The sequence below is a fragment of the Orcinus orca genome, chromosome 18 (genome assembly GCF_937001465.1).
Source record: "Orcinus orca chromosome 18, mOrcOrc1.1, whole genome shotgun sequence".
NCBI classification, from domain to species: domain Eukaryota; kingdom Metazoa; phylum Chordata; class Mammalia; order Artiodactyla; family Delphinidae; genus Orcinus; species Orcinus orca.
The window spans coordinates 66,870,001-66,896,092 of record NC_064576.1 but is presented as its reverse complement, the minus strand read 5'-3'; the positions used below and the strand labels follow the sequence as shown (position 1 = coordinate 66,896,092).

The 26,092-nt window shown below is 41.1% G+C and overlaps 1 protein-coding gene across 5 annotated transcripts in view; it reads right to left on the bottom strand.

Moving 5' to 3' along the window:
• The window catches only part of DCLK1 (doublecortin like kinase 1), a 324,978-nt gene that overhangs the window by 66,184 nt on the left and 232,702 nt on the right, over positions 1–26,092 (bottom strand). For 2 of the 5 annotated variants that reach the window (XM_033410091.2, XM_033410089.2), the window contains exon 6: positions 11,043–11,137. In XM_033410091.2, the coding sequence (XP_033265982.1) occupies positions 11,043–11,137 (95 nt within the window). Of the gene's footprint in view, positions 1–2,056; positions 6,955–11,042; positions 11,138–12,063; positions 12,281–26,092 lie in introns of those variants that run through there. The other 3 variants (XM_049701368.1, XM_033410092.2, XM_033410093.2) reach the window with 3 other exon arrangements.

Sequence of the window (26,092 nt, the reverse complement as noted above, 5' to 3'; positions counted from 1 at the left end):
GGCCTCAGTAAGAACACACCCTAAGTGTAGCTTTGGATCATGTAACAGATGGAGAACATATCACACTTTTTTGAAGTAAGTGAGAAAGCTGACATAACAGTTCTAACCACATTTTACCAAGATGTATCGATGACTATGTAGTAAAAAAACAGTTCATTTCAAACATAAAATGGTACGAGTTCCTCCTGCCACTTGTATTAATGGCACTCAGCTGGGGTCCACACCGAATAATGACTACAAAAATATCCAATTGATCCAACTGATGTAATCAAGGTAGAAAAACCTCACCAGATAACTTTAGCTTTGTCTGGATAATTACATTGTTTCCACTTCACATTCTGTCTCAGCATGCAGTTATTACTTTGTTAACTTTTTTTTTTTTTTTTTTGGAAAATGGCAGTAAAAGAATTTAGAAATCAACTGGATCAATTTTATAAAGGAAACACAACCAACAAATATTTAACAAACTCAAATAATTGTTTTGGTGATCCTGACTTGAGGCCTATAGAATGTCTAGAGATGATCTCATATAACAAAATTAAATCATAACCTTTGTGTAGAGAGCTTGAAATCCAAGGGACTCTGTGTATATAGAAAAAAACATATATTCATTTACTTTCCAAGTGGGTAGAGAACAATAAGTTGATGACATCAATCTACAATAACTAATAAGGCTCCATTACTTGAAGCAAGGCACAAAAGTCATTCCTTTTTCCAAATTCCCTTGTCTGCATTGTCCACAGTACGCATAACCTAAAGTTTACGGCATAGCAAACACGTGCATAACTCAGAACGAATACTGAAATGCGTAGAAAGTTATAAACATTTGGTCAAAGTTTTAAAAGGACTGTAGAACTGTCATTCATAAAATAGGTTTACTCAGAGGAAGAGAAAATGAAAATGGGAATACTGAAATCTATGTTAGTGAAACCACGGAGCCAAGATATCAAAAATAAACACGTTTAGTTACGACTCTGTTGTATGGGGCAGTCTGCTTTGCTGCTGCCGTCTAATCACTATGCTCACTTAAAGCCAGGATCTGTACATTTAGAATCTCAACCATTTGTCTTGGAGGGCACCAGGTCTCCTCTTAGGAGTTCCTTGCTGTGAAATCATAGTTTGGAAGGGGAATCTCCTCTCAATAAAATAACTCCCTCCATGATTTACTCCTCAGTTTGGATTCCCAGCACTACTCTTTCAGGCACCTGCTCCATTTCACTTTGAAGTCTATTATATTCAGAAAGTAGAAGCACAATTTGGAATTTTATAAACTTGTAAACATTCCTTCCAGCTGTACCATTATTGCTTTGAGTACTGACTATGTTTAGGTTATCATGGAAATAATAAAGAGAACCAATTACAGCAAACTATAATTTTAAGGTTAAAATGAACCTAGTAAAAATGTTAGATTTAAAACCATAATTTTAGACTTCTATAATAATGTTAATGTAAAAATTTTTTTTCTAACTAGGCCAGTAGAATTTTCTATTCTCCCTTATATACCATATTAAGAATGAAACAGATTATGGGTCTTTGTTCTATATTAAAGTTGGGTAATCAAGTTTGTTATTATAGTTATTTATGATATATTTATTTATTTAGCACTTTAAAAATACCTTTCATACACACACATGCACCTATATACACATGCACATTTTTTCCCCCTGCAAGTTAGATGACTTTGGGAAAAATGCCTTCATGCCCAGGAGGAAGTTACTATGGTTAAAATTTCTTTTTTTCAACCAGTTGCCAATTTGTTTGACATATTCACCATTAATGCAACCCTGAGAGGCAAGTGTATTAGTGATTTTAATATAACCAACTAAAACAGAATTCTTCAACAAAATAGTCTTATTTCATTGTTATTGTCAGTATTTTATACTTTGGATGTCATGCGATGTCATTCTGCAGTATCTCAGGTATCATCTGCTGATGCTAATTACATCATAAAACACCATAAATATGATTATGAATGTAACCCTTACCCCACACAGTCATTTCAGTTTCAATGTCTACTTATCAAGTTTTCTGAAAGAAACTCACTGAACAACGTAGGTGGTTTTTCCTGTTTATTATAGTTATTTTTAAGGTGGTAAGTGTCACAACATTAACTTTGAGGGGAATAACATGGTCCAGTGTGAAACACAAGGTACAACATTTTACAGTGAAGCCACAGTACAAAGTGATGGAACTTTCAAAATTGGGTAGGTCAATGAAACATTTCGTCATTTCGCTCTGTAAAACTCTGCTGATGGCCTCAACTGATGGATTTTAAAACATGTTGCTGTTTAAAACATTTTAACACCAAATGCTTTTTTTAAGAGAATGCACATCCGAGCAACTCAAACTGTAAGCAGGAAATACGTCAACCTCTCTGCAAAAATTTTATCCAAATTTACAACATTCATAGTGTATTTCAAAGTAAAATGTCCTTAGAACAAATAAACTCAATTCCTTGCTTGCTGATGAATATAAACTCAAAGAAACACATCACAAGAAAATTAACTTTCATAGTTCTTTGCCTATGACCTTTCAGATACCTACTTCCCTGGCTTCAAAACCATTTTGTGGCCATATATAATACAAACACCCATGTATAACATGCATCATTTATACTATCTTGGAATTTATCCATCGTCTTTACTAAAATGAACCACATTTTAAAGACACTATATATCATGCACCCTGAAAAATTACAGCTAGGGCCTCAGATTTCCTATCTTTTCCACATGCATTACAGGCACAAAGTTACAAATATTTTTCAGCTGACAGTATAACAAACTGCATCAGGCAATTGGTATTTCAAATTCAATATATCTCTAATTTTCACACTATAATGCTGTGGGATATCGTTGTCACTGACATGCACAGTTAGAGATGCTAGCCAGGCTAATGCAAATACGCATAAATAGGAAATGTACGTATATACAGTATTGGGTTGGCCGAAAAGTTCATTCCCAATATATTCGTTCAATTAACATTTTCAGGAGTGTGTATATTTGTTATACACACATACAGGAAGTATAGTAGGGTTACTACTGAAAATACATCAATACTTTAGAATCGTGTTTTGAAAGAACATACAAAACTGCCTTACAGGTTATCTGGCTTTGCAATTCAACTTACTTCAAATCAAACACAGTTTGGATTCTCTTCGATTTATGTTTCAATATAATTACTCACCCACTCACAACCCTATAAATCAATACTTCCTTTTCTTAGTGAATACTGACTGACAATCACCACATGTCATACACATTAGAGAAACAACAGTGATAGTATATAATCATTTTAATAATAGAATATCAGGACATAACAATATAAGCATTAATGTATGCTTATATTTAACAGTTAACACAATATTGGATTTATCTGAATTTGAAATTTTTGTTTAACTGGATTCCAAATTGTTTAAAAGAAATCAGTACATCTGCCTATTATTTGGAACCGTTTTGCCATACGAGTTTAGAAAACTACTTTTGAAGTTAAATATGCCTCAATTAATATGTCATGGGTAATGATTTATGACATGAAAGGTTTTACATACAATTCCACAAGAGCCAGTAACTTATAAGGCTGTGTCACAAATACCATACTCTACCATTTATGGTCTATAAACATACACAAATACTTACATAAGCACACCCATATACACACTGGGCCCTGCAAATTTACGTAAACACCTACACACCTGGGTAGATATATGGCCACATATGAAAAATTTAGTAGTCCAATAGCTAAAATATATGGAATTATTTTTAAGGATATTATTCTATATATTCATTCATTTGTACTAAGAAATGTGGCTTTTAGATTCCATTACTTTTAAATGAAAAAAAAAAAATCATGTACAGATCTGCAGTGGATGCAACCAAAATACCCCTGCTGGTTAACATAGGGAACACATGTGGCACATGAATTCTGGTTCAAAATGTTTTTAGAAGATAGTATTTGATACTTTTAATATTTAGATGAGCCAATATAAGAACACAGGGATGTGTATAGATGGGTGTGGACCTGCCACGTCTCACAAGTCTATGACAGTATGAAAACATTGGGAACTCCTGCCCCACCCCACGTAATTAAGCAAGACGAAGAAGAAACAAACCACGTGGCTTTCAGAACCAGTCTTCTGAGTTCACACTGAAGTTTATACTTGATATATAATTAGGTTTTGCACTTCTAAAATGCTAAAAGCAGGGATACGTTTATTGTATCGTTCTCTACGATGTCTAAAGGTGAAAATGTAAGTGCCAATGACCAAATTTTTCCTAGAGTGCAATGTCTTCACAGAACATTTAAGGTCTACCATAAGGACAAAAATGCATTGCTTTTGCTGGAGGTCTCTTCTGCCCAGTAGAACAATTTAAAAATTCAGTGTCTAATTTTTTTTTAAAAAGAATTCTATAAGTAAGTAAATCTTAAGTGCCTATAAATCATCAATGTGGTTCCACCAATAAACTGAAAACTTCTGGTTTGTTGCTAAGCATTTTTTTTTTTAATTTCTGCTTTAGTATAATGGAATTATGCTCTGCACAGGAAGAGATCTCAAAGTCTATAAATGGTGTGCTCTTTCAATCTCTGAGGGATTTTAGTTTCAAAAGTAAATGATATATATTGCCCCTGAACAGTCGTTTAATAAAAATCATATGTTCAAAAGATTAAATGCTGTGGAATAGCATTTCCCTCGGAACTGCTTGGATGGAAAGCTGGCCATGATATCTATCGGCAATTAGTACAAGTCCAGTTTCTTTTTGCCATGTCTAAACAAAGCCCTGGGCTTCATATCAATTGGCAATATCTACCACTTATCCAGAACAAATAGCGTTTATTGGACCTTTCTAAGCAGTAGTTGTCCATAAGATTGACAGTTCAGGGAAGCTAAAATTATTGGAATTTATTTTTTGTTCTGGACCATCTGACCCCACCAGATTTAGGTTAACTGTTCCACTGCTTTCTCTGCATTTTTGACAGTTCAGTCAAATACATACTAATCTTTTATGGACTCAACTGTATTAAGTAATGCATCTTACAAAGACATAACTAGAACAGACACCAGCATAGGCAACCTCACAGATGTTTACTGTTTCAGCTAAAACAAAGCAGCCTTTTGATCTCAGCAGGAGTCTCTGTTCATTTCTATTGGAAACAGTTTTAAAATCTGAAGTCTGGAACAGGTATTATGAACTGTTCTTTCAAGATGGAATGGTTCAGTTTGCAGTTCTCAAATAACCTGCCAGAGAAGTGTCTTTCTCTGCAACAGACAGGATAATGAGGCACTAATTTTTATAAGGCTAAGTTTTCAAATGCTGTTAGGCTGCCTGTACTGTTTTTTTTCCTTCTTCTCCTTCTTATGGTTGGAATATTTTATTCACTTGGAAAGTGAGATAGTAACATATGTAACTATAAACCAGATGGTAAAATTTGATAGTTGAGCAATTTATCAAGGAGATAAATGGATAACATTTAAAACAGTATATGACAACTGAAATTCTCTCCATTTTGAATCAAACATTTTGTTTTTAAATTCAATCTTCAAGTAAAATTTGAAAAAGAAAACCCCAAGTAAAAGCCTCCAAGTGGCATCATACATTTTTAATTTATCACCTACTGAGATATGTCAAGCCTGTAAAATATCAAAACCATGCTACACAAGTCTTAAATTGTTAGTGTTTGAACTAGTAAAACTAAATGATCACTAGGGTATGGCTTAAATACAATAGACCATACACATTAAATTAGTTCTTAACATTCAGATTAAAAATAATTGTTTTATGTTTAAGCAAAGCTGACTATAATTTTTAAACAGAGGACTAGGAAAGCAGAATTAGTAGGTTAATGATTAACAATAGGTTATGATCATAGACTTACTTAGTTTAACACAAAGGAGTTTTGCATATGAAAATTTCCAAAATACCAGTAAGATCCAGGATTTATCAGAGTAGAGATTTGGATATTTGGGACCTGATTTATGTAGCAACATTTAAAAGAATTTTGCTTTTCAAATTGGTTTTTTGGAATAAGTCCAGACACAATTTTTTAGGTCTGTATGTTTTAAAAAAAAGCTTCCTAGCTTCAGCATTTATATATTTGAAAAATTATATATATGGTTATAGGGAGGAATTATATAATTTATAGCAACGCCATTGAAAAAATTCTTCATGTTTAAGCTACACTTAGGCTGTTTTCAATGAAAGATAAGTTTAAAAAGTAAAATTTACTTTTTACAACAAAAATAAGGAAAGTTCCTATGCTTAACAAGAGAGTCTTCATGAGCTATGTCTTTGACATGGGTGTTTTTCCTCACCTAGACTAACCCACAAAATGACAAGTAGCTCTGAATATTGTCTAGGAAGAAGAAGAACGCTACTTGAATATTTTGATTATTTTGCAATAAAAGTACTTTAAAATCAGCAATGTAAAGTTTAAGAAGAATATAACTTTAAGAAAAAATGTCTGCTAGTGGCATTTTAATCTGCTTAGACAGAAAATCTGTACAGAATTGTACAGAAAATTTGTATCTACATGTTTACCTATGATCAAAATGAAAACCCCATCTACAGAAATTATGACTGTCTTGCTACACCATTAGCCTGTTCTGAAACTAAGATCGGGCCCATACATGAAATTCATCTAGAGCCAGGCCTGGCACAAAACCCTCACCAACTGAGCCAGTCTGTGTTCAAGCTCCCTCAGTCAAATCAACGTAGGCGATATAAAAAAATATCTCTTTCAAGGATTAATATAAAATACCTGGATATTTCCTTCTATATGATTTAGTCTTCATAATTTCAAGGTATGCAAAACTCTTTTGTGTATTTTGCTGTTAGACGTTTGCTTAGGAAACGTGAAACCTTCACCCAACCACAAACCATATACACTGCTCCATTGTCTCTTTTACACTGAGTCTCCTACTGAATCCAAATCATCTGAGGAGAGGGGGCGGTACAGGTCCTGTAAGATGAAGGGCAGGTACAGATTTGTTTACGCGGCTTTCTTAGGTGCCCTGCGCTCTCTCAGGAGTGGGACAACACTGAATGGGCATCCTCGGTTTCTGAGGTCATTGAACCCTTTAGAGTCGTCAAATTTGGATAAGAGGGAAGATCATGAAAGCGTCTAAATAGACGAAAAGGGTGCTTATTCTGCCTTATTGGCTTGATCTGCTCATGAGCTTTTGCCTTCCTCTGTGTCCAGTTGGGTTCTTGGGCCCTTGAGGTCTGTCAACACCAACTCTGCTACTAGGTATCTAGGCAATTCTTCCTTCAACGTTTCCTTCCCATTCTGGGTAGAAGAGGAAGGTGCTTACCTCAGGCAATAATTTATTAGGAGCCCCAGCTGGCATTCAGGAAATTCTGGCCCCAGAGCAACAACTCAAGGGTTGCATTTGCACCCCGCATACACCCAATAAACATTGCCTTTTCAAAATGGTATGTTTGGAAGACGGAAAGAACGCGAACTTGACCTCCCTGCTCCCTTCCCAGTGTTTATCCCGGTTCCCCAACCGCTCACCCGTCACCTTCCCTCTTCTCCCCTCCGCCCTTTTCTGCTAAGAGATCCCTCTGCTGGTCACCAGGCAACGAGCTCAGATCTGCAGAGAGTGTCTAGAATCCTGGCTTCCTTTCTATTTTGAACCACCCACTCTTCACATCAACTGACTGATCAGATAATCTACAAAAGTCAGCCATGTGGGAGTATCATGGGGAGCTTCACTCCACCTACACAATAAAACACTTTTCTTCCTGATATATTAAGAAATAGGACCCCAGAAAGTTCATGGATGGAAAAGAGCCTCCCGGATCTGCATCTGTGACCAAACGCTTCTAGACAGCAATTTAAATAACAGTGTTTTGGAAAAATAGGGCAGTTGCTTGGTACACTGCCATCAGCGCTTTCAAGAAGAAAAATATCTGGCATGCAGACTCCTATTGTATAGGACTATTCTAAAATACCAAAAGAGGTAACAAAAATATTCAGGGAAGGAAAAAAGCTGATTAAACCATCATAATTAACATAAACAAAAATATAGATTTTCTTGTTTGTGAAGAAGCGGTCAAATGTCTCAATATTCCTTAAAAAAGAAAAGCAGCTTATATTCCTGAGTTTCAAAATGAGGTAGGAAGTGTGAGTGTGTGTTGCAGGGAGAGGCAGCCCACTCATTTCCCTGGCCATGTTGCTAGGCAACACAGAAAGAAAAAGAGAAGTAGCTACTGTTTTCCAATTTGCAATAAAAAGAGTTAATTTATTCCTTGATGTGTCTTCTTTTAGCACTTGCCATCTTTCACTTATTTCAGTATTTCCTGCATAGGAGTAGAGCCATTTGAGAAGAATATTAACCAAATTTGAAACAGGATCAGTTTTCAGGGATATTCTAGGCTCATTTTAACTGGGAGGGATTATTTGATGCAGTTGCCTCCACACCAAGATGAAAGCTCCTCTCACTAAAGCAGCTGGGAATGTTTCTACTCACTGACATGGTACACGGATGGAGGATGTTCATTTACGGCCTCAATTCAAAAGCCTGGAAACTGAACCATCTTTAAACTATCTCGTGCTCTGCTCACAACACGTGTTTAATAAATGTTTTCAGATGATGATAAACCTTTTGTCTCCTTAAAACAAACGAGATTGTTTTTCCCTGTCAAGTACGGAGCTTGCACTGGTAGTTTAAATGACAAAATGAAGAATCTACAAGAGAACCATCCCTTATCATCATTTCCCAAGCGCTGGCAGTGTTAATTACATAAGCCACTGGCCACACAGCTGGATGGAAATTTTCTGCCTCAGTTGGACAAAATCATAGTGAAGTAGGAAATACACAGGGTAGAAGAAGCAAATTCTAGCCTCATTCTGCCAACAAAGGGAGAGCTGAGCCCAGCGCTTTACATCCCCAAGATGGAGTCTCCACCATAAGCCAGCAGGAGGGAAGCTCAGATCTGTAGCAGGGAGTCTCACTCATTCTAATCTAATCTCAACAACGAAGCATGAGCTAAATCCTGAACCTAATTTAATTAGCCCAAAGGATGAAGAGGGATTTCTACGCCAGGTGGAGTCTCCAAAGTATACACCTCAAAAGAGAGACTATTCTATGTAAGAGGGCCCTATCTGTCCTATTTCTTTTTCTTTTGTTTTTAAAGTCTTTATTGAATTTGTTACAATATTGCCTCTTTTATGTTTTGGTTTTCTGGCCACATGGCATGTGGGACCTTAATTCCCCAACTAGGGATCGAACCCATACCCCCTGCATTGGAAAGCAAAGAAAGTCTTAACCACTGGACCACCAGGGAAGTCCCCAATCTGCCCTATTTCTAATGGCTGCCTCTACAGATGGGGGCCTCACTGGGTAACATGTATAAGAAAAGCATCACTCACTCCACTAGCCCTTCCTCCACTCAGCCATAGACATTTAGGAGATTAAATGAACTTGGCCCATTCTTCTAGTAGTTCACTAATGATTCCTGCACTTTAAAATGCCAGATTAGACCGTGGCCATGAAGAAACCATAGTGAAAACACTCAGCTGGAATTGGAGTCGCATTATTGGGTTTTCTATCTGGAAAGAGCCTCTTATTTTGTTTTGTTTTGACTGAAGCCAGGAGAGGATAACAGACTTATCAAAGATAACACAGCCATTTAGTGGAGGAGCTGGTGTCCAGCTCCAGGCCTCATGCAATAATCAAAACCAGCTGGACCTGATGCCAGGCGGTTCAGTGGAGCGATCAGGACAGTACAACCTGCTAAGTGGCAGGCCAGGCTGCAAAGCGGACTGGGGACTGACTCATTCACCCTCCCCCCAGAGGGTGTGTGGACACAACCTCGGCAGGAGGCTTGCAAAGAGGAGCTTCCCTCTTGGAGGCAGTTTAAATGTATGGAACATAAAGTCTCTTTTTTTTTTTTTTCGGTACGCGGGCCTCTCGCTGTTGTGGCCTCTCCCGTTGCGGAGCACAGGCTCCGGACGCGCAGGCTCAGCGCCCATGGCTCACGGGCCCAGCCGCTCCGCGGCATGTGGGATCTTCCCGGACCGGGGCACGAACCCGTGTCCCCTGCAGCGGCAGGCGGACTCTCAACCACTGCGCCACCAGGGAAGCCCTAAAGTCTCATTTTAAAGCACACAGTACAAGAAATGAAATTCGTGAATCCAATCTTTGAGTTGAAAAGCTGCCAAAGAGCCCTAGCTTCTTAAAATGTCCTGAAACCTCCCTCCGCACCTTGCCTTTGAAATCAGGCCAATGAAAGGCCTCCTGTTGCCTCCACTGCGCCATGCCCCTCCTCCCCGTCCCACTCCTGTGATTCTTGCCTTGGTCTTACTGGGAAAGACAAACCGCAGAGGTCGTGAGGCGTCCTGAACAGTCGTTCTTCCATCCTGAAAGAAAAGCTAATCCCACCCCCTTCCTTAGCATAGAGAAGCGAACACTGTTTCCGGTAACTTTTTTGACTTTGGTCTCCAAGCTCAATCAACTTCTCCATTATTACACAAGAAGCTCAAAGATAAATGCAGGTCATGATGAAAGAGAAGGTGCTCGGTGTGGGTTTCATTCACAAAAACACAGGTCACATATGACCATCTCTGCAGCAGAAACCCTCAGGGGCTCTGGACCACCATCCTTTGCCCTAAAGCAACTCCCACCAGGGCCCGCCCACCTCCAATCCAGGCACTTTTCCTTTTCTTTCTTAAGGAAGGCTGGTGACCAGTGATGATGTCTCTAATGAAACTCATTTCAGCTAAGGAAGCTTACAATCCAGTGCCATTAACGTCTTTGTGCCCTCGAGACAGAAAGAGTGAGGTATTTCAAAGTGGAGCAGCAACTGTCTATTCTCCCTGGAATTAAGATCAGGACAAGTTTACAGGGAAATTTAAAGCCCCGAGTCGTAGCTAAGAGAAACCGCAGCCGTAATAAGTGACCCAAGGTCGGTCACCTCCTGTCCTCGCCTGGTTCTTCCTTAGAGACAAGCAGCGCTAACGTGAGAGGCCTATTTGCCGGCACCTGTGCCATCTGCACCGAGACACGGACAGGTCTTAAACAAGGAGCGTGCTCATTTCCTTACCCTCTGCTTCCGCAGGCTTCCAGGGCTGGTGGGTGATGGGCTTGGAGACTTGCCCGAGCGCGGAGTAGAGAGCTGACTCCCAGGGGTTCCATTAACTAGAAACACAGAGGATCACAGAGTGAAAAAGTGGCTTACTAAAGAATTCTCACGACAAATCATCTTCTCAGAGCAACAAACAATTAAAGAGGGACATTTGCTAAAATTCCAGATACTTTTTATCTATAGTGCTGAAAAATAGCTTCTGGGAGAAACCTTCTTCAGAAACTCACTGCTTTGCTAATCCAGTGTTGAATATAGCAGCAGGTTACATTAAAAAGAATAATAATGTACTTTGCACAACTTTCCTGATGAATTTATGAATGGTGCTCTTAGCTGTGCCCACGGAGATTTTAGGCATGCGGTTCTGAGACATTTTCAATGGACTTCATGCTTCCTTCTTTAGTTTAGCTTCCCAGTACAACCCAGTGAGAGCAAATATTAGCACAGCTCACAAGTGATAGTCCCAGTGTCTTGTGAAAACAGATCACTGTCTTTTTAGAGTTAAGAACTCACTTCTAGAAGTTCCCACATCCACTTGCGCCCGATGCAACCCCCAGCCTAACTCAGAAGGACCTGCCTCCCACAACACAAAGTAACTGGCACAGACACTCAGGAACTCCTCACCGTTAATCTGTACTGCTGTCGAAAATAAAAGCTGCTTTTCAATAGGTTTACATCACGAGAATCAACCTGACTCTCAAGACTTTCAAACATTATCCCTAAAAGGAATCAAAGCCACAGAACTCACGTAAGCCATTCTTTTCTCTGAGTAACAACACCTCTAAGAACTGATAAAACACTTAAAGACATGACTCTGTAAAGATGTATCAGATCGCCACTATTTTGCCTGTAAAAATGTCAGCATTTTTACATGTTTTACATCCACAGCAACGAAGTAGGATTAGCAATGAGACACACATGTCCTCCAGGGCGCAAAATAAACATCTTTCCGTGAGGGAGAGGGATCATGCATTTAACTTACCTTCTATGAGTTCTAACATGGACACAGTCTCAGTGCCTAACCTGACAAGAGCAAGAGGCGAAATCCCTTCTGAGCACTAAGCCCAGCACCGCAGGGGAGGAGGGAAGCGGTTGGATTAGTTAACGATGGCTAAGGCTGCTCCCAGAGCAGGCTGAATGAGAAGCAGGATTCCTTAGCAGATGCCTTTTCTGCGTAAGGCTGACGTCTTCCGAGCAGCAGTGGGAGGTGCGGGTTCTGTCTTAGGCTACATCAAAGGTGTCAATTCAGCCTCATGCCAACGCAGAACCACTGCAGCCCTCATCCCACCCCTAACTCCCGGAAGCCGAGTCCTTTCAGGGCTTTACACTGAATCATAATGAAGTGCCTCTGGGGGCAACAAACCCAGTGACTCATCTAAAAATCAAAATGACAAGAACTCTTCTAAAGCCTGGAGACTACCAGGTAACAGGGGTAGTAAGTCGACCCTCACAAAATTCAGTGGTGAGGTACATGTTTGGTGATTTTTCACACACAGCGTTTGCACCAAACCTTAGGGGCCATGGAACTGGGAAGCACCTTGTTTTGTCATCTTCTCCAAAGACCTTTACCAAACGTCACAGAACTCATGCTGCACTAATTTGTGTGTTGCCTTTGACGTGTATTTGGTGACTCCCTCTAAAACACACACATGCACACACCTATGTTTTGTTTCTTTGTTTTTTGGGGGGCAGATTGAAGTAGGAAGCCCTGAGAATGCTTTAATTTGCTTGCATTCTATGGCCCTGTCTTTCCTGAATGACCTGATGCCTGGGCCTCCTGGCACTGCACTGCCTCGCCAGTGCCTCTAATAGGAAGGGCTCTGAAGCAGGCAAGGACTAAAGAACTGTGGGCAGAGGCAGAATCCACAACTAATAAGGCATGGGATCCCCTGGGAGTTGACTGGAAAACAGGCTTTGTGAACATAATATTTTCTTCGCCCACTTTCTACATCACTTTACGTCTTGACATCACTCCTACAGGCTACGCAGATTGGGAAGAAATGAGCAAATGGGAAAGCAAACACAGTACTCACAGTTTTACTTTTGGGACTCTAATCTTACCAAGCCAATGGCACATAAAGAAAAGGGGAAAGTGCACTCCCAGGAAAACAGCCGTAGCAATACTCAGCTTAAAAACAACAAAACAAAGCGACAACAAAAAGCTTGCGTTTACTAAGTATTCATTACGCGTGCATCTCAGTTTATTGAAGACTTATTTTCTATGGACTAGTTAACGCACTTAAACCTTTTATACTGATATACTGGGTTGGCCAAAAAGTTCATTTGAGTCTTCCGTAACATCTTACAGGAAAACCCGAATGAACTTTTTGGCCAACCCAATATACACACATATATGCATATATATACACACACACATATTATCTCATTTAACTCTCAGGATAACTCTGTGAGGCAAGCAGTAGTAGTTTATAGATGAGGAGGCATAAAGATGATAAGCAACTTGACCAGCGAATACAGGGTGGAGGCCGAAATCTCTGCACTCCTTACCACCACTTTCCCTACTGCACCGGCCTTCTAACCTGCAGGGAAATCACACAACTCAACTAGTGATCACAACAGAGTATTCTGAGAGGGGAAGTACTGCATGTTGCTGTTGGAATCCTAACCACCTATGGGGTCAAGACTGGCCTACACCCTACAGAGAGGGTAAGAGGCAGTGAAGCCAGATCTTAAGGATTAGGAGGAGTTTGCCAGGGGAAGGAGGGTAGGGCACAGTGAGGGCAAGCGTTCCAAGGCAAGAGGACCACCTGCTTCATGGCTGGCACGGAGGAGGGAGCAAGTATGGTGCTCTGAAGGGACCTAAACAAGTTAGCATAGCAGCCAAGTGGCGTTGGAGGGAAGGACCTTACAAATGAGGATGGAGGAGGTGGCAGGGGTCACATAACGCAGGGTTTTGAAATTCAAGTTAAGGAGTTTGGGTTTTATCCAAAGCACAATGAGAAGCCATTGGATGATTTTAAGCTGGAACCCAGGGGATCAGATCTGCATTTTAAAAAGCTCTGAAGAGCTCCTACCCTGTCAAGAATGCTTGAGAGGGGAACAATAATGGCAGCAGGGACACCCCTTAGCCAATGTCCAGGTAGGAGAGACAGGGGCACATTTAAAAGGTCCTGTGGTCAGAGAGATGGTGTGGCTCCACCTAGGGTAGTGCAGTGGAGGTGAAGGGAAATGGAAACATTCCAGAGAGATTGAAGAGGTAAAAGCTACCAGATGTGGTTAACTGACTGACTGAAGAGGATTAAGGCTAGAGGTGCATTGTATGAAGAAAGAAAGAAAGAAAGAAAGAAAGAAAGAAAGAAAGAAAGGAAGGAAGGAAGGAAGGAAGGAAGGAAGGAAGGAAGGAAGGAAGGAAGGAAGGAAGGAAGGAAGGAAGAAAAGAAAGAAAGAGAGAGAGAGGGAGGGAGAAAGAAAGAAAGAAAGAAAGAAAGAAAGAAAGAAAGAAAGAAAGAAAGAAAGAAAGAGAAAGAAAGAAAGGAAAGAAAGAAAGAAAGGAAAGAAAGGAAAGAAAGAGAGAAAGAGAGAGAGAGAGAGAGAAAGAGAGAAAGAGAGAAAGAAAGAGAGAAAGAAAGAAAGAAAGAGAGAAAGAGAGAGAGAAAGAGAGAAAGAGAGAAAGAAAGAAAGGAAGGAAGGAAGGAAGGAAGGGAGAGAAAGAGGGAGGGATGGAGAGAGAGAAAGAGAGAAAGAGAAAGAAAGAGAGAAAGAGAAAGAAAGAAAAAGAGAGAGAGAAAGAAAGAAAGAGAGAGAAAGAGAGAGAGAAAGAGAGAGAGAAAGAAAGGGGGGGGAGGGAGGGAGGGAGGGAGAAAACTTGCGTTGTAGGTTGATGTCATTTTTCCTGTTGGAGATGAGGAAACAGGTTCAGAGAGGTAACTTGCCCAAAGACGAACAGCTCAAAGGCAGCAGAGCCAGAACCGAGTCTCGCTCGCATCTTACTCAAAGAACTGCGCACTTTTCCCATGAGTGGCCTGTCCTGGCACCTCAGGAAATGTCAAGGACTCTTGCCCCTGTCTGGAGAGCTGAGGATGTGGAGGTTTCTCTCTCACTGGGGCACTCCAACCCACCTCCTTTATTGACAGCCACTAGGCTCACAGCTTCTACCTGTGTTGCCATCTCTCTGGAGAAATGAAGCTCGAGTTCCAAAAAGTCATCTACAATCAAACACTTTTCGAACATGATCTGCGTGTAAGTTGGGAACGACTGCATTCTTAAGGTCAGAGCTCTGTTCAGACTCTTCCTCTTGGCCACCTAAAAAGCATCCTCTGGCAACTTCTTAAAATGGTTCTTGACCTCCAGAAAACACCATACACCTTATGGCTGGATCACTGCTGGAATAATTAATTTCTTTTCATAAGTAAGTCTGACACATGTACTGAGTTCAGTTGTGTTTTAATCCTGTAATACCAGAAGTCCCTGAGCGCCAGTAAAAAAGGGCTTTGTCACTTATTTAATAGAACTCATTAAAATTCAACTAATAAACGGTGTTATTTTACAGAGGCCTGTATTAAATAATTCTTTATTTTGAATGGGAAAAATTCAACTTCATATGGTTGTTTTTAAACGGCCAAGCACGTCTAACAATTAGTTATCTTAATCGAAGTCACTAACATCTGAATTACCGAAGTACTCATCAGATCCACTGCCTCATACCCAGTTCTGGTTTCCTTTGCTCAGATCTGTCTGGGCACATTTTAAACCCTGTATCTTTTTCTCTGCTTGTTACCTCCTGAATGAGAAGTGCTAAACTTTAGGCTGGCTTATTCTCATATCCCGTGATGATCAATTATATAACCAGCCACCAAAGAGCTGTGGAAGAAATCTGTGGGGCTGACTTCCACCATCTTCAGTCCATGTCCCTCTCAGGGGCACCTCAGCCTATCAGGGACACTACAGCTTGCATCTGTCACAGCACATCGCTCCCCATGAAAGATCCGACCTCACCTCATCCTTCATCATTTCAGATGCATGATCCTACTCTACTCATTGGAGCCATGAACTCAGGATTCTGTAATCAACCAGTCAGCACACACGGCGTGAACTTACCACGTGCCTGACTCCGTGTAGTGTTCCCTGTCTCCCGAAACTTACAATTGAATATGAAAGTTACTGAAAAAAACTCTAGAATTGGGAAATACTTGGCTTCCTTGTTAGAATTCATTGCTTCTTTTAAATGACTCTAAGCTCATGTGTATGTTATGTTAGCAAACCCTTTGTGAATTTAAAGGGTTTCTTCCCTCTACAGTTTTGTTGGTAACAGCCTCAGACGGCAAGTGAAAACTAAATGTTTAAATGCCTCAAACTGGTCCCAAAGTTAGAACAATCTCTACGCAAGGCTATCTCATTACAAGGCGACTAACCTTTTGGACTTGAAAACCGATCTTGCTGTTTCCCGATCTGCTTTCTGCACTTAAGATGGCTCATTTATTTATGCCACTGCACTTGCAGGCAGGGGAGGAGGGATCGAGTTTGCATGTCTATGGGTCTATGTATCCGACTGTGTGTTCAGGGGGCGGTGATTCAGGCATGCTGCCCAGGAGATCTGGCTGCTTGCCCTAGACTTTCCCTCTCTCCCTGATCGTGGAGGAGGCTGTAGATACTCTAAAATATGTTTTCTCAGCCCTTGTCCATTGCCTGCCACATTACTGAGAAGAAAACAAAAAAGAAAAAAGCAGATGGAGTCAACTGAGGCAAAGAGAAAATAGACAAGCGTCTAATGGGTGGGGGAACGCTTGAGAATAAATGCTTGTTTCCTAATTTTATCTTCGTAGGTGCTCACCTCATAGGTGAGACAGAGCCCTAATTTTCTCCATTTGTCTGCATTCTCTTAAACTGAGACAATGGGTCCAATTCAAAGGGACTATCTTATCTAGTGAGAACAATGGCAAGTGGGGAGGTCAACAGAAAACAGTGGGGATGGAGAAAGGAACATGGCTCTATGAATTAATTATTTAATAAATATTTACAAAAAGGCCCTTGAACCTCAGCAAGTCTAAGCAACTTGAAAAGATCCTATTGTTCCTCAATTCACTCATCTGGTCAACATTTACTTAGTAGGGACCATGAACTTGAAGGCACTGTAGGATGTGAAAAGAACACATGCCCTCCGAAACCTTAAGACTTGGGAGGGTAATACAGCATGTCACCTGTAGCCCAGTAGCCAAATCAACTGTCACAGGTCTGGGGAGGTGGGAAAGACCCTCACAGAGGTCGGCGGGGCCAACCTGGTGGTGTGCGCTTTTGACCAGAAGTGACAAAGGAAGGCTTCTAGAAAGTGATAGGAATAAAGGTAGGAGGTGGAAAAGTCCAAGGAGTATCTGGTGGAAATTTAATTTGTTGTATAGGCTGGAGCACAAGTCCAGAGAAGACACGGGAGATACAGCTGCAAAGGAAGACTGTGGGCAAATCAAGACACGTCTTCATCTGAGAACAGAGTCCAGACTTTATTTAGCAGACGGTAAGGAACGGCAACAAGGCTGACATCAGTGCGCAGGGCAGATGTCAGGGGCAGAGGACAAAGACAGGGAGGAGGCCAGCTAGCAAGTGGCTTCTGCAGCTGTGAGAAAGCAGAGTCCTAGGACAGCAGAGGAAGAGCCACGAAGACTGGTGACCAACGAAACGTGGAAGAGGAGGGGGAAAAGGAGTCAAAGAGGATTTCAGGGTAAAAGGAAAGAGATCTCTAATTCAACAATAAAACAGAATCATCTAGAGTCCTCTGATTTAAAATTATGAAAATGTGTCAACCGGGATCCCAGAATATGCCGCGGTTATTATGAGGGCATCAGGCACTTAAGGAAGCAAGGATCAGGGTGGATGAGGGTCCTGGGACTGATGGGCTCTGGGTACTCTGCCCACACCCTACAAGGTACTGATTGCAGGGCAGCCTCTCCTTGGAGTTTAGCCTGGGAGGCAGCCCCGGGTCAGTCCCATAATGACCCCCTGGGAAAACATGCCCCCAGAAATGGACCCTGCACAGGTCACCAGTGGTGTCCTCGCTGCCAAATCCTATGACCTAGCTCCAGTTCTCATGACCTCCCTTCAGTTTTCATGCTACTTGCCCTCTTAACATTTCTGCCTCTTCCTCCATCTCAATACTTTCTGCCCCTTTGACTTCTGTTACTGCATTCTCATTGTCCCCTTGTCTCTGCTGATGTGTTTTTTTTTTTTTGCAAGATAGACAAATGAGTTTTTTTTTTACATCTTTATTGGAGTATAATTGCTTTACGATGTTGTCTTATTTTCTGATGTATAACAAAGTAAATCAGCTAGATGTATACATATATCCCCGTATCCCCTCCCTCTTGCGTCTCCCTCCCTCCCACCCTCCCTATCCCACCTCTCTAGGTGGTCACAAAGCACCGAGCTGATCTCCCTGTGCTATGGGACTGCTTCCCACTAGCTATCTATTTTACATCTGGTAGTGTATATATGTCCACGCCACTCTCTCACGTCGTCCCAGCTTACCCTTCCCCCTCCCCATGTCCTCAAGTACATTCTCTACATCTTTATTCCTGTCCTGCCCCTAGGTTCTTCAGAACCTTTATTTTTTTTAGATTCCATATATATATGTTAGCATACGGTATTGGTTTTTCTCTTTCTGACTGACTTCACTCTATATGACAGACTCTATGTCCATCCACCTCACTACAAATAACTCAATTTTGTTTCTTTTTATGGCTGAGTAATATTCCATTGTATATATGTGCCACATCTTCTTTATCCATTCATCTGTCGATGGACACTTAGGTTGCTTCCATGTCCTGGCTATTGTAAATTGTGCTGCAATGAACACTGTGGTACACGACTCTTTTTGAATTATGGTTTTCTCAGGAAATATGCCCCGTAGTGGGATTGCTGGGTCATATGGTAGTTCTATTTTTAGTTTTTCAAGGACACTCCATACTGTTCTCCATAGTGGCTGTATCAATTTACATTCCCACCAACAGTGCAAGAGGGTTCCCTTTTCTCCACACCCTCTCCAGCATTTATTGTTTGTAGATTTTTTGATGATGGCCATTCTGACCAGTGTGAGGTGATACCTCACTGCAGCTTTGATTTGCATTCCTCTAATGATTAGTGATGTTGAGCATTCTTTCATGCGTTTGTTGGTAATCTGTATACCTTCTTTGAAGAAATGTCTATTTAGGTCTTCTGCCCATTTCTGGATTGGGTTGTTTGTTTTTTTAATATTGAGCTGCCTGAGCTGCTTGTATATTTTGGAGATTAACCTTAGTCAGTTGCTTCGTTGGCAAATATTTTCTCCCATTCTGAGACTTGTCTTTTCATTGTGTTTATGGTTTCCTTTGCTGTGCAAAAGCTCTTAAGTTTCATTATGTCCCATTTGTTTATTTTTATTTCCATTTCTCTAGGAGGTGGGTCAAAAAGGATCTTGCTGTAATTTATGTCATAGAGTGTTCAGTCTCTGTTTTTCCTCTAAGAGTTTTATAGTGTCTGGCCTTACATTTAGGTCTTTAAGCCATTGTGAGTTTATTTTTGTATACAGTGTTAGGGAGTGTTCTAATTTCATTCTTTTACATGTAGCTGTCCAGTTTTCCCAGCACCATTTATTGAAGAAGCTGTCTTTTCTCCATTGTATATTCTTGCCTTCATTATCAAAGATAAGGTGACCATATGTGCATGGGTTTATCTCTGGGCTTTCTATCCTGTTCCATTGATCTATATTTCTGTTTTTGTGCCAGTACCATACTGTTATCATTACTGTAGCTTTGTGGTATAGTCTGAAGTCAGGGAGCCTGATTCCTCCAGCTCCGTTTTTCTTTCTCAAGATTGCTTTGGCTATTCTGGGTCTTTTGTGTTTCCCTACAAATTGTGAAAATTTTTGTTCTATTTCTGCAAAAACATGCCATTGGTAGTTTGATAGGGATTGACTGAATCTGTAGACTGCTTTGGGTAGTAGAGTCATTTTCACAATGTTGATTCTTCCAATCCAAGGATATGGTATATCTCTCCATCTATTTGTGTTGTCTTTAATTTCTTTCATCAGTGTCTTCTGGTTTTATGCATACAGATCTTTTGTCCCCTTAGGTAGGTTTATTCCTAGGTATTTTATTCTTTTTGTTACAATGGTAAATGGAAGTGTTTCCTTAATTTCTCTTTCAGATTTTTCATCATTAGTGTATAGGAATGCAAAAGATTTCTGTGCATTAATTTTGTATCCTGCTACTTTAGCAAATTCATTGATTGGCTCCAGTAGTTTTCTGGTAGCATCTTTTGATTCTTTTTTCTTTATTCTTCTCTGCAGTAGTTATTTCCACTATTTTATCTTCCAGGTCACTTATCCATTATCTGTCTCAGTTATTCTGTAATTGATTCCTTCTAGAGAATTTTTAATTTCATTTATTGTGTTATTCATCATTGTTTGTTTGCTCTTTGGTTCTTTTAGGTCCTTGTTAATTCTTCCATTTTCTCCATTCTGTTTCCACGATTTTGGATCATCTTCACTACCATTACTCTGAATTCTTTGTCAGGTAGACTGCCTATTTCCTCTTCATTTGTTTGGTCTGGTGGGTTTTTACCTTGCTCCTTCATCTGCTGCGTATTTCTCTGTCTTCTCATTTTGTTTATGTTACTGTGTTTGGGGTCTCCTTTTCACGGGATGCAGGTGCGTAGTTCCCATTGTTTTTGGTGTGTGCCCCCAGTGGGTGAGGTTGGTTCAGTGGCTTGTGTAGGCTTCCCAGTGGAGGGGACTGGTGCCTGTGTTCCGGTGGGTGGGGCTGGATCTTGTCTTTCTATTGGGCAGGGCTGTGTCTGGTGGTGTATTTTGGGGTATCTGTAAGCTTAGTATGATTTTAGGCAGCCTCTCTGCTAATGGGTGGGGTTGTATTCCTGTCTTGCTAGTTGTTTGGCATGGGGCGTCCAGCACTGGAGCTTGCTGGTCGTTGGTTGGAGCTGGGTCTTAGCATTGAGATGGAGATCTCTGGGAGAGCTCTCACCAATTGATATTATGTGGGGCTGGGAGGTCTCTGGTGGTCCAATGTCCTGAACTCAGCTCTCCCACCTCAGAGGGTAAGGCCTGACACCAGACCAGAGCATCAAGACCCTGTCAGCCACACAGCTCAGAAGAAAAGGGAGAAAAAAAATAAAGAAAATAATAATAATAATAAATTTTTAAAATTATTAAAATAAAAAATTAAAATAATAATAAAAAAGAAGATAGCAACCAAACCAATAAACAAAGCCACCAAGGATAACAAGTGCTAAAAACTATACTAAGATAAATGTAAAAATCAGAAAAAAATCAGTCACAGACAGCAAACCCCAAGTCTACAGTTGCTCCCAAAGTCCACTGTGTCAATTTTAGGATGATTCGTTGTCTATTCAGGTATTCCAGAGATGCAGGGTACATCAAGCTGATTGTAGAAATTTAATCCACTTCTCCTGAGGCTGCTGGGAGAGATTTTCCTTTCTCTTCTTTGTTCGCACAGCTCCTGGGGTTCAGCTTTGGATCTGGCCCTGCCTCTGTGTGCAGGTCGCCTGAGGGCATCTGTTCTTTGCTCAGACAGAACGGGGTTAAAGCAGCGGCTGATTCGGGGGCTCTGGCTCACTCACGCCGGGGGAGGGAGGGGTACAGAAGTTATAATTGTAATGCTGGATGAGTCTGTGGCAGCAGAGGCCAGTGTGTGTTCAGCCTGAGGCATGCCGTGTGTTCTCCCAGGGAACTTGTCCTTGGATCACGGGACCCTGGCGGTGGCGTGTTGCACAGGTTCCCCAGGGGATGTGGAGAGTGACCTGTGCTTGCACACAGGATTCTTGGTGGCTGGAGCAGCAGTGTTAGCATTTCATGCCTATCTCTGGGTTCCAAGCTGATAGCTTCGATTCACACCCATCTCTAGAGCTCATTTAGGTGGTGCTCTGCCTTCTGCAGGCAGACAGGGGAAGAATCCCCTCTCCTCGCGCACCCCGAAACAATGGTCTCTTGCCTCTTAGGCAGTTCCAGACTTTTTCCTGGACTCCCTCCTGGCTAGCCGCGGCGCACTAGCCCCCTTCAGGCTGTGTTCACGCCACCAATCCCAGTCCTCTCCCTGGGATCTGACCTCCGACGCTGGAGCCTCGGCTCCCAGCCCCCGCCCGCCCCAGCGGGTGAGCAGACAAGCCTCTTGGCCTGGTGAGTGCCAGTCAGCACCGATCCTCTGTGCGGGAATCTCTCCGCTTTGCCCTCCGCAGCCCTGTTGCTGCGCTCTCCTTCGTGGCTCCGAAGCTTCCCCCTTGCCCACCCGACGTCTCCACCAGTGAAGGGGCTTCCTAGTGTGTGGAAACTTTTCCTCCTTCACAGTTCCCTCCCAGAGGTGCAGGTCCCGTCCCTATTCTTTTGTCTCTGTTTTTTCTTTTTTTTTTTCTTTTTTTGCCCTACCCAGGTACGTGGGGATTTTCTTGCCTTTTGGGAAGTCTGAGGTCTTCTGCCAGCGTTCAGTAGGTGTTCTGTAGGAGTTGTTCCACATGCAGATGTATTTTTGATGTACTTGTCGGGGGGAAGGTGATCTCCGCGTCTTACTCCTCCGCCATCTTGAAGGTCCTCCTGATGTGCTCGTGTAACTGCAGATGTTCCCCGTGGTTCCATTTTCATCCTTATCCTTACAAATCTCTCCTTGGGTTGAGGGGAGAGGTATTTTACATTTCTATTATTTAAATCACTACTATATGCCAGGGTCTCTCAAATACGCATTGTCAGCTCACACCTGACTTACACACTGTCCCTCACTACTTGCCCACTGGTGCTTCCGAAGCATCTCAGATGGGACAGGTCTAAAACGGGACCCCTTCCCTACCTCTCCTCCTCGATTGGCAAACCTGCTCCACATCTCTGATGCCTCTCTCTTCCTCTGGCCTCATATCCAGTGAAATTCCTGGTTTCATTTCCCTTTTGAAGTCTCCCCCATTTTAAGCATTGTTGTTTCAATTCTGTCCTAACAATTCTTTCCAGGATGACTTCATGGAGGCTTCCTGGCTCTTGGCTCTTCACGTGTAGCCATGCCCTCTACCACTGTACCACTGTTTCCAAAATTCAGATAAAAATCAAATCATGGCCTTACTAAAAATCCCTTTTCACCCCCTAATACCTACAACAAAATTATGCCTTCCTGGCCCTGTGCAATCTCAGTGCAACCAACTAGGCTACCACCATCTTCTCCCTTTCCTGTAATGCTACCATTCATTTTTATTGGACTAGCCACTGCTCCTTAAACATGCCATATACTTCCATGCCTTTGTGCCTTAACTCTCATTGTTTCCTCAGGTGGTATTGTCCTCCTGGCCCTTCTCCTGGCAAGATCCTTCATGTCCCAATTTATAAGCCTTTTTTCTCTGACCCTATTGATGAGATTTAGCCCGTTCTTTCTCTGGGCTGTCACAGCCCTTACTACACTATCATAGTGTTATATATGTTTGTTTCCCAACTTGAAGACAAGAACAGCGGTTTAATCATCTTTGTATCCTTACAAACTAATACAAGCCTGGCACACAGTAGATGCTCAGGAAATATTTATTTAACTAACATGGAGCATTAGCAGTGAGGACTTTACAACAGGAGTTGACATACAATGCTGCCCCCACAAAGACGGTGGGTCAAGATAACCGTTCAAAGTTTGAAGGACTATCTTTGGAAATACTCACCTGCTGAGAGTGAGTGCTAGGGGCAGTTGATGGGTACAGGGAAAGAGAATGGAAGGAGGATTCAGCATATATGCAGCAAAAAATTCTAAAAACACAGGGAATGAATCTTCAGCCCTCTTGATTTTCTCGGTGCATTTTGTTTTCAACAATTCTCTTGGAATGCCAAAGCAGAAAAGATCCTCTATAGAAAATACATGGCTGAAATCTCTACACTAAAGGAAAAAGACTGAGTTAAAAAATTAATAGCTAGCAATCTGCCTTTGAAGGTGTTTGATATAAATTTTAACAACTGACAAATTGGACCAGTAAGCTGATTAAAATTATCTTTGCTTCCCCAGCTTTGATTCTTATCTGCATATGTTGCATAAAATATTTTTATATAACTGTAGAAAAGTAAATTTTGACTAGCATAAATAAAAAGACTTCAGGATTTCAAGAGTCACATACAAGTAAGTTTTAAGCCTGGGAAATATGGAATGATGCTTCTGTCATGGTAGAAGGTCATTAACTAAGGCATCCAGATTTCCCTCTTTCAAATGTTCACTCTTGCAACTCTCACATCACTAGTCCATGGTGGGTTCTCAATGCATATTGAATGAATGAATGGTTGTTGCTATGAGTGTTTCTACCTTAGACCATAAGCTTCTGGAGGGCAAGAAAGTGCATCAGCTCATGCTTGGATTGATGAATGTAAGGCACGACGGGGCACTCAGTTATGTTTGTCACGGCTTGTATAGATAGAGATTCTAAACAGAAGGAGTCATTCTACAAAAAAAAAAAAAAAAACCGGCCGTCCATCTAAATGGGAACAAAACTAAAACAAACACACAAACCCACGTTTTTCTAAGGAATCCAAGAAGAGGTCAAAATTTTGAAATCTCTAAGTTTTTAAGGAGGACTACAGTAATGAAAATTCAAGATAGGTAAATGTGGTTTTCTTATACTTTTAATATTAAGAAAACAATATAAAGTAAAATGAAACCTTATCCATTCTTACTGAAATTGAATGAGTGCACAGAATACTCTTATTTGGGGAGATACTTTGTTATAACTTCCCTATGCAGACAAAGGCATTTGTTGAAAAGAAATTCACTTTTAAATTACACATTTTATGAGATGTCTGTGTTCCAAAGACAGACACATGAATAAAGATTCAACCCATATTAAACTCTCTTTATGATGCTCTTATGTATTCTTGTTCCTTTAAGAAGCTAAAACCCGTTTTCCCCATTTCTTAGTGATACCTCATTCAACGGCTCTGCACACAATTGTCTGGGGGCCCCTTATTCTTCTATTGTTATTAAGACTTCTGGTTTCTTTTCTTCTAGCTCCAATTTGCCTTCTTTGGACCCTTACTGTTACAGAGACTAATAATAATTCAACAGCTGTATGAATTATGTTATCTATAAATTACTTAGGGGGCTTGAACCGTGTGCTTCTTGAGTGGAGGGGCTGTTTCTTTCATCTCTGCATTATTAGCGCCTAGCAAGTTCCTGACACTAGCAGGCCTGAACTGGATATTTCTGAATGTCTCAATGAATACCTTACATTAATAAAACACCTCTAACTTCTTCTAGTCCCAAGAAGAGAAATGAGTAAGGAGCAAAGACAAGATTTACCAAGCATTCTCATTCTTATTCTAAGACTGACTTACAAAGGAAAGTTTCTGTCTACCACTGACATACATCCTGAAGTCAGGGTGAATCACTTCACCCCCCAGAATGCTGGTGTCTGGGACTAACGCTCAGGCTTCTGTTGCAAAGGGTTATGGTGTTGTAAATTTCAATCTTAAACTAGGTGCTGCATCAGTTTTTTCCTTAAGATCAAAATTTTAATAAGCAGACGTGAAGAAGCAGGTATCAAGAATGGCCAGCCTGCTGTATCCGGAGCACTGGAAGCCCCACGTGCCGGCTCTGAGTTGCCACTATTAATTCTGTGACTCTGGGCCAAGCAGTTCCCCCAGCTCTACGCCTGCTTCCTCATTTAAAAAATAGAGTATATGATTATATAACAAAGAATAATGTCTTGTCTTGCTTGTTGTTGGGGGATTGTTGGGAGGATCAAAATAGATCAAAGAGATAAAAGTTCTACATAAACTCTGACGTTTCATTTAAATGTAAGCCAACAATATGACCACAAACAACACGGGAACCTACAAATCTTAACTCTATACGATGCTCCAATCTCCGTATCATGCAGGAAGATGAATATTGGAAGGAGAAGTTTTAAAACTGAAGGAGAAATCATTTCAAACTTTAGGTACTTGTGTAAGAGGGAAAAACAAAGATTACTTAATGTTAAGTCAGGTTCATGGTGGAATGGGGCTTGGGACAATATCAATGTTTAAGGAGTATTCAAGGAAAATTGTT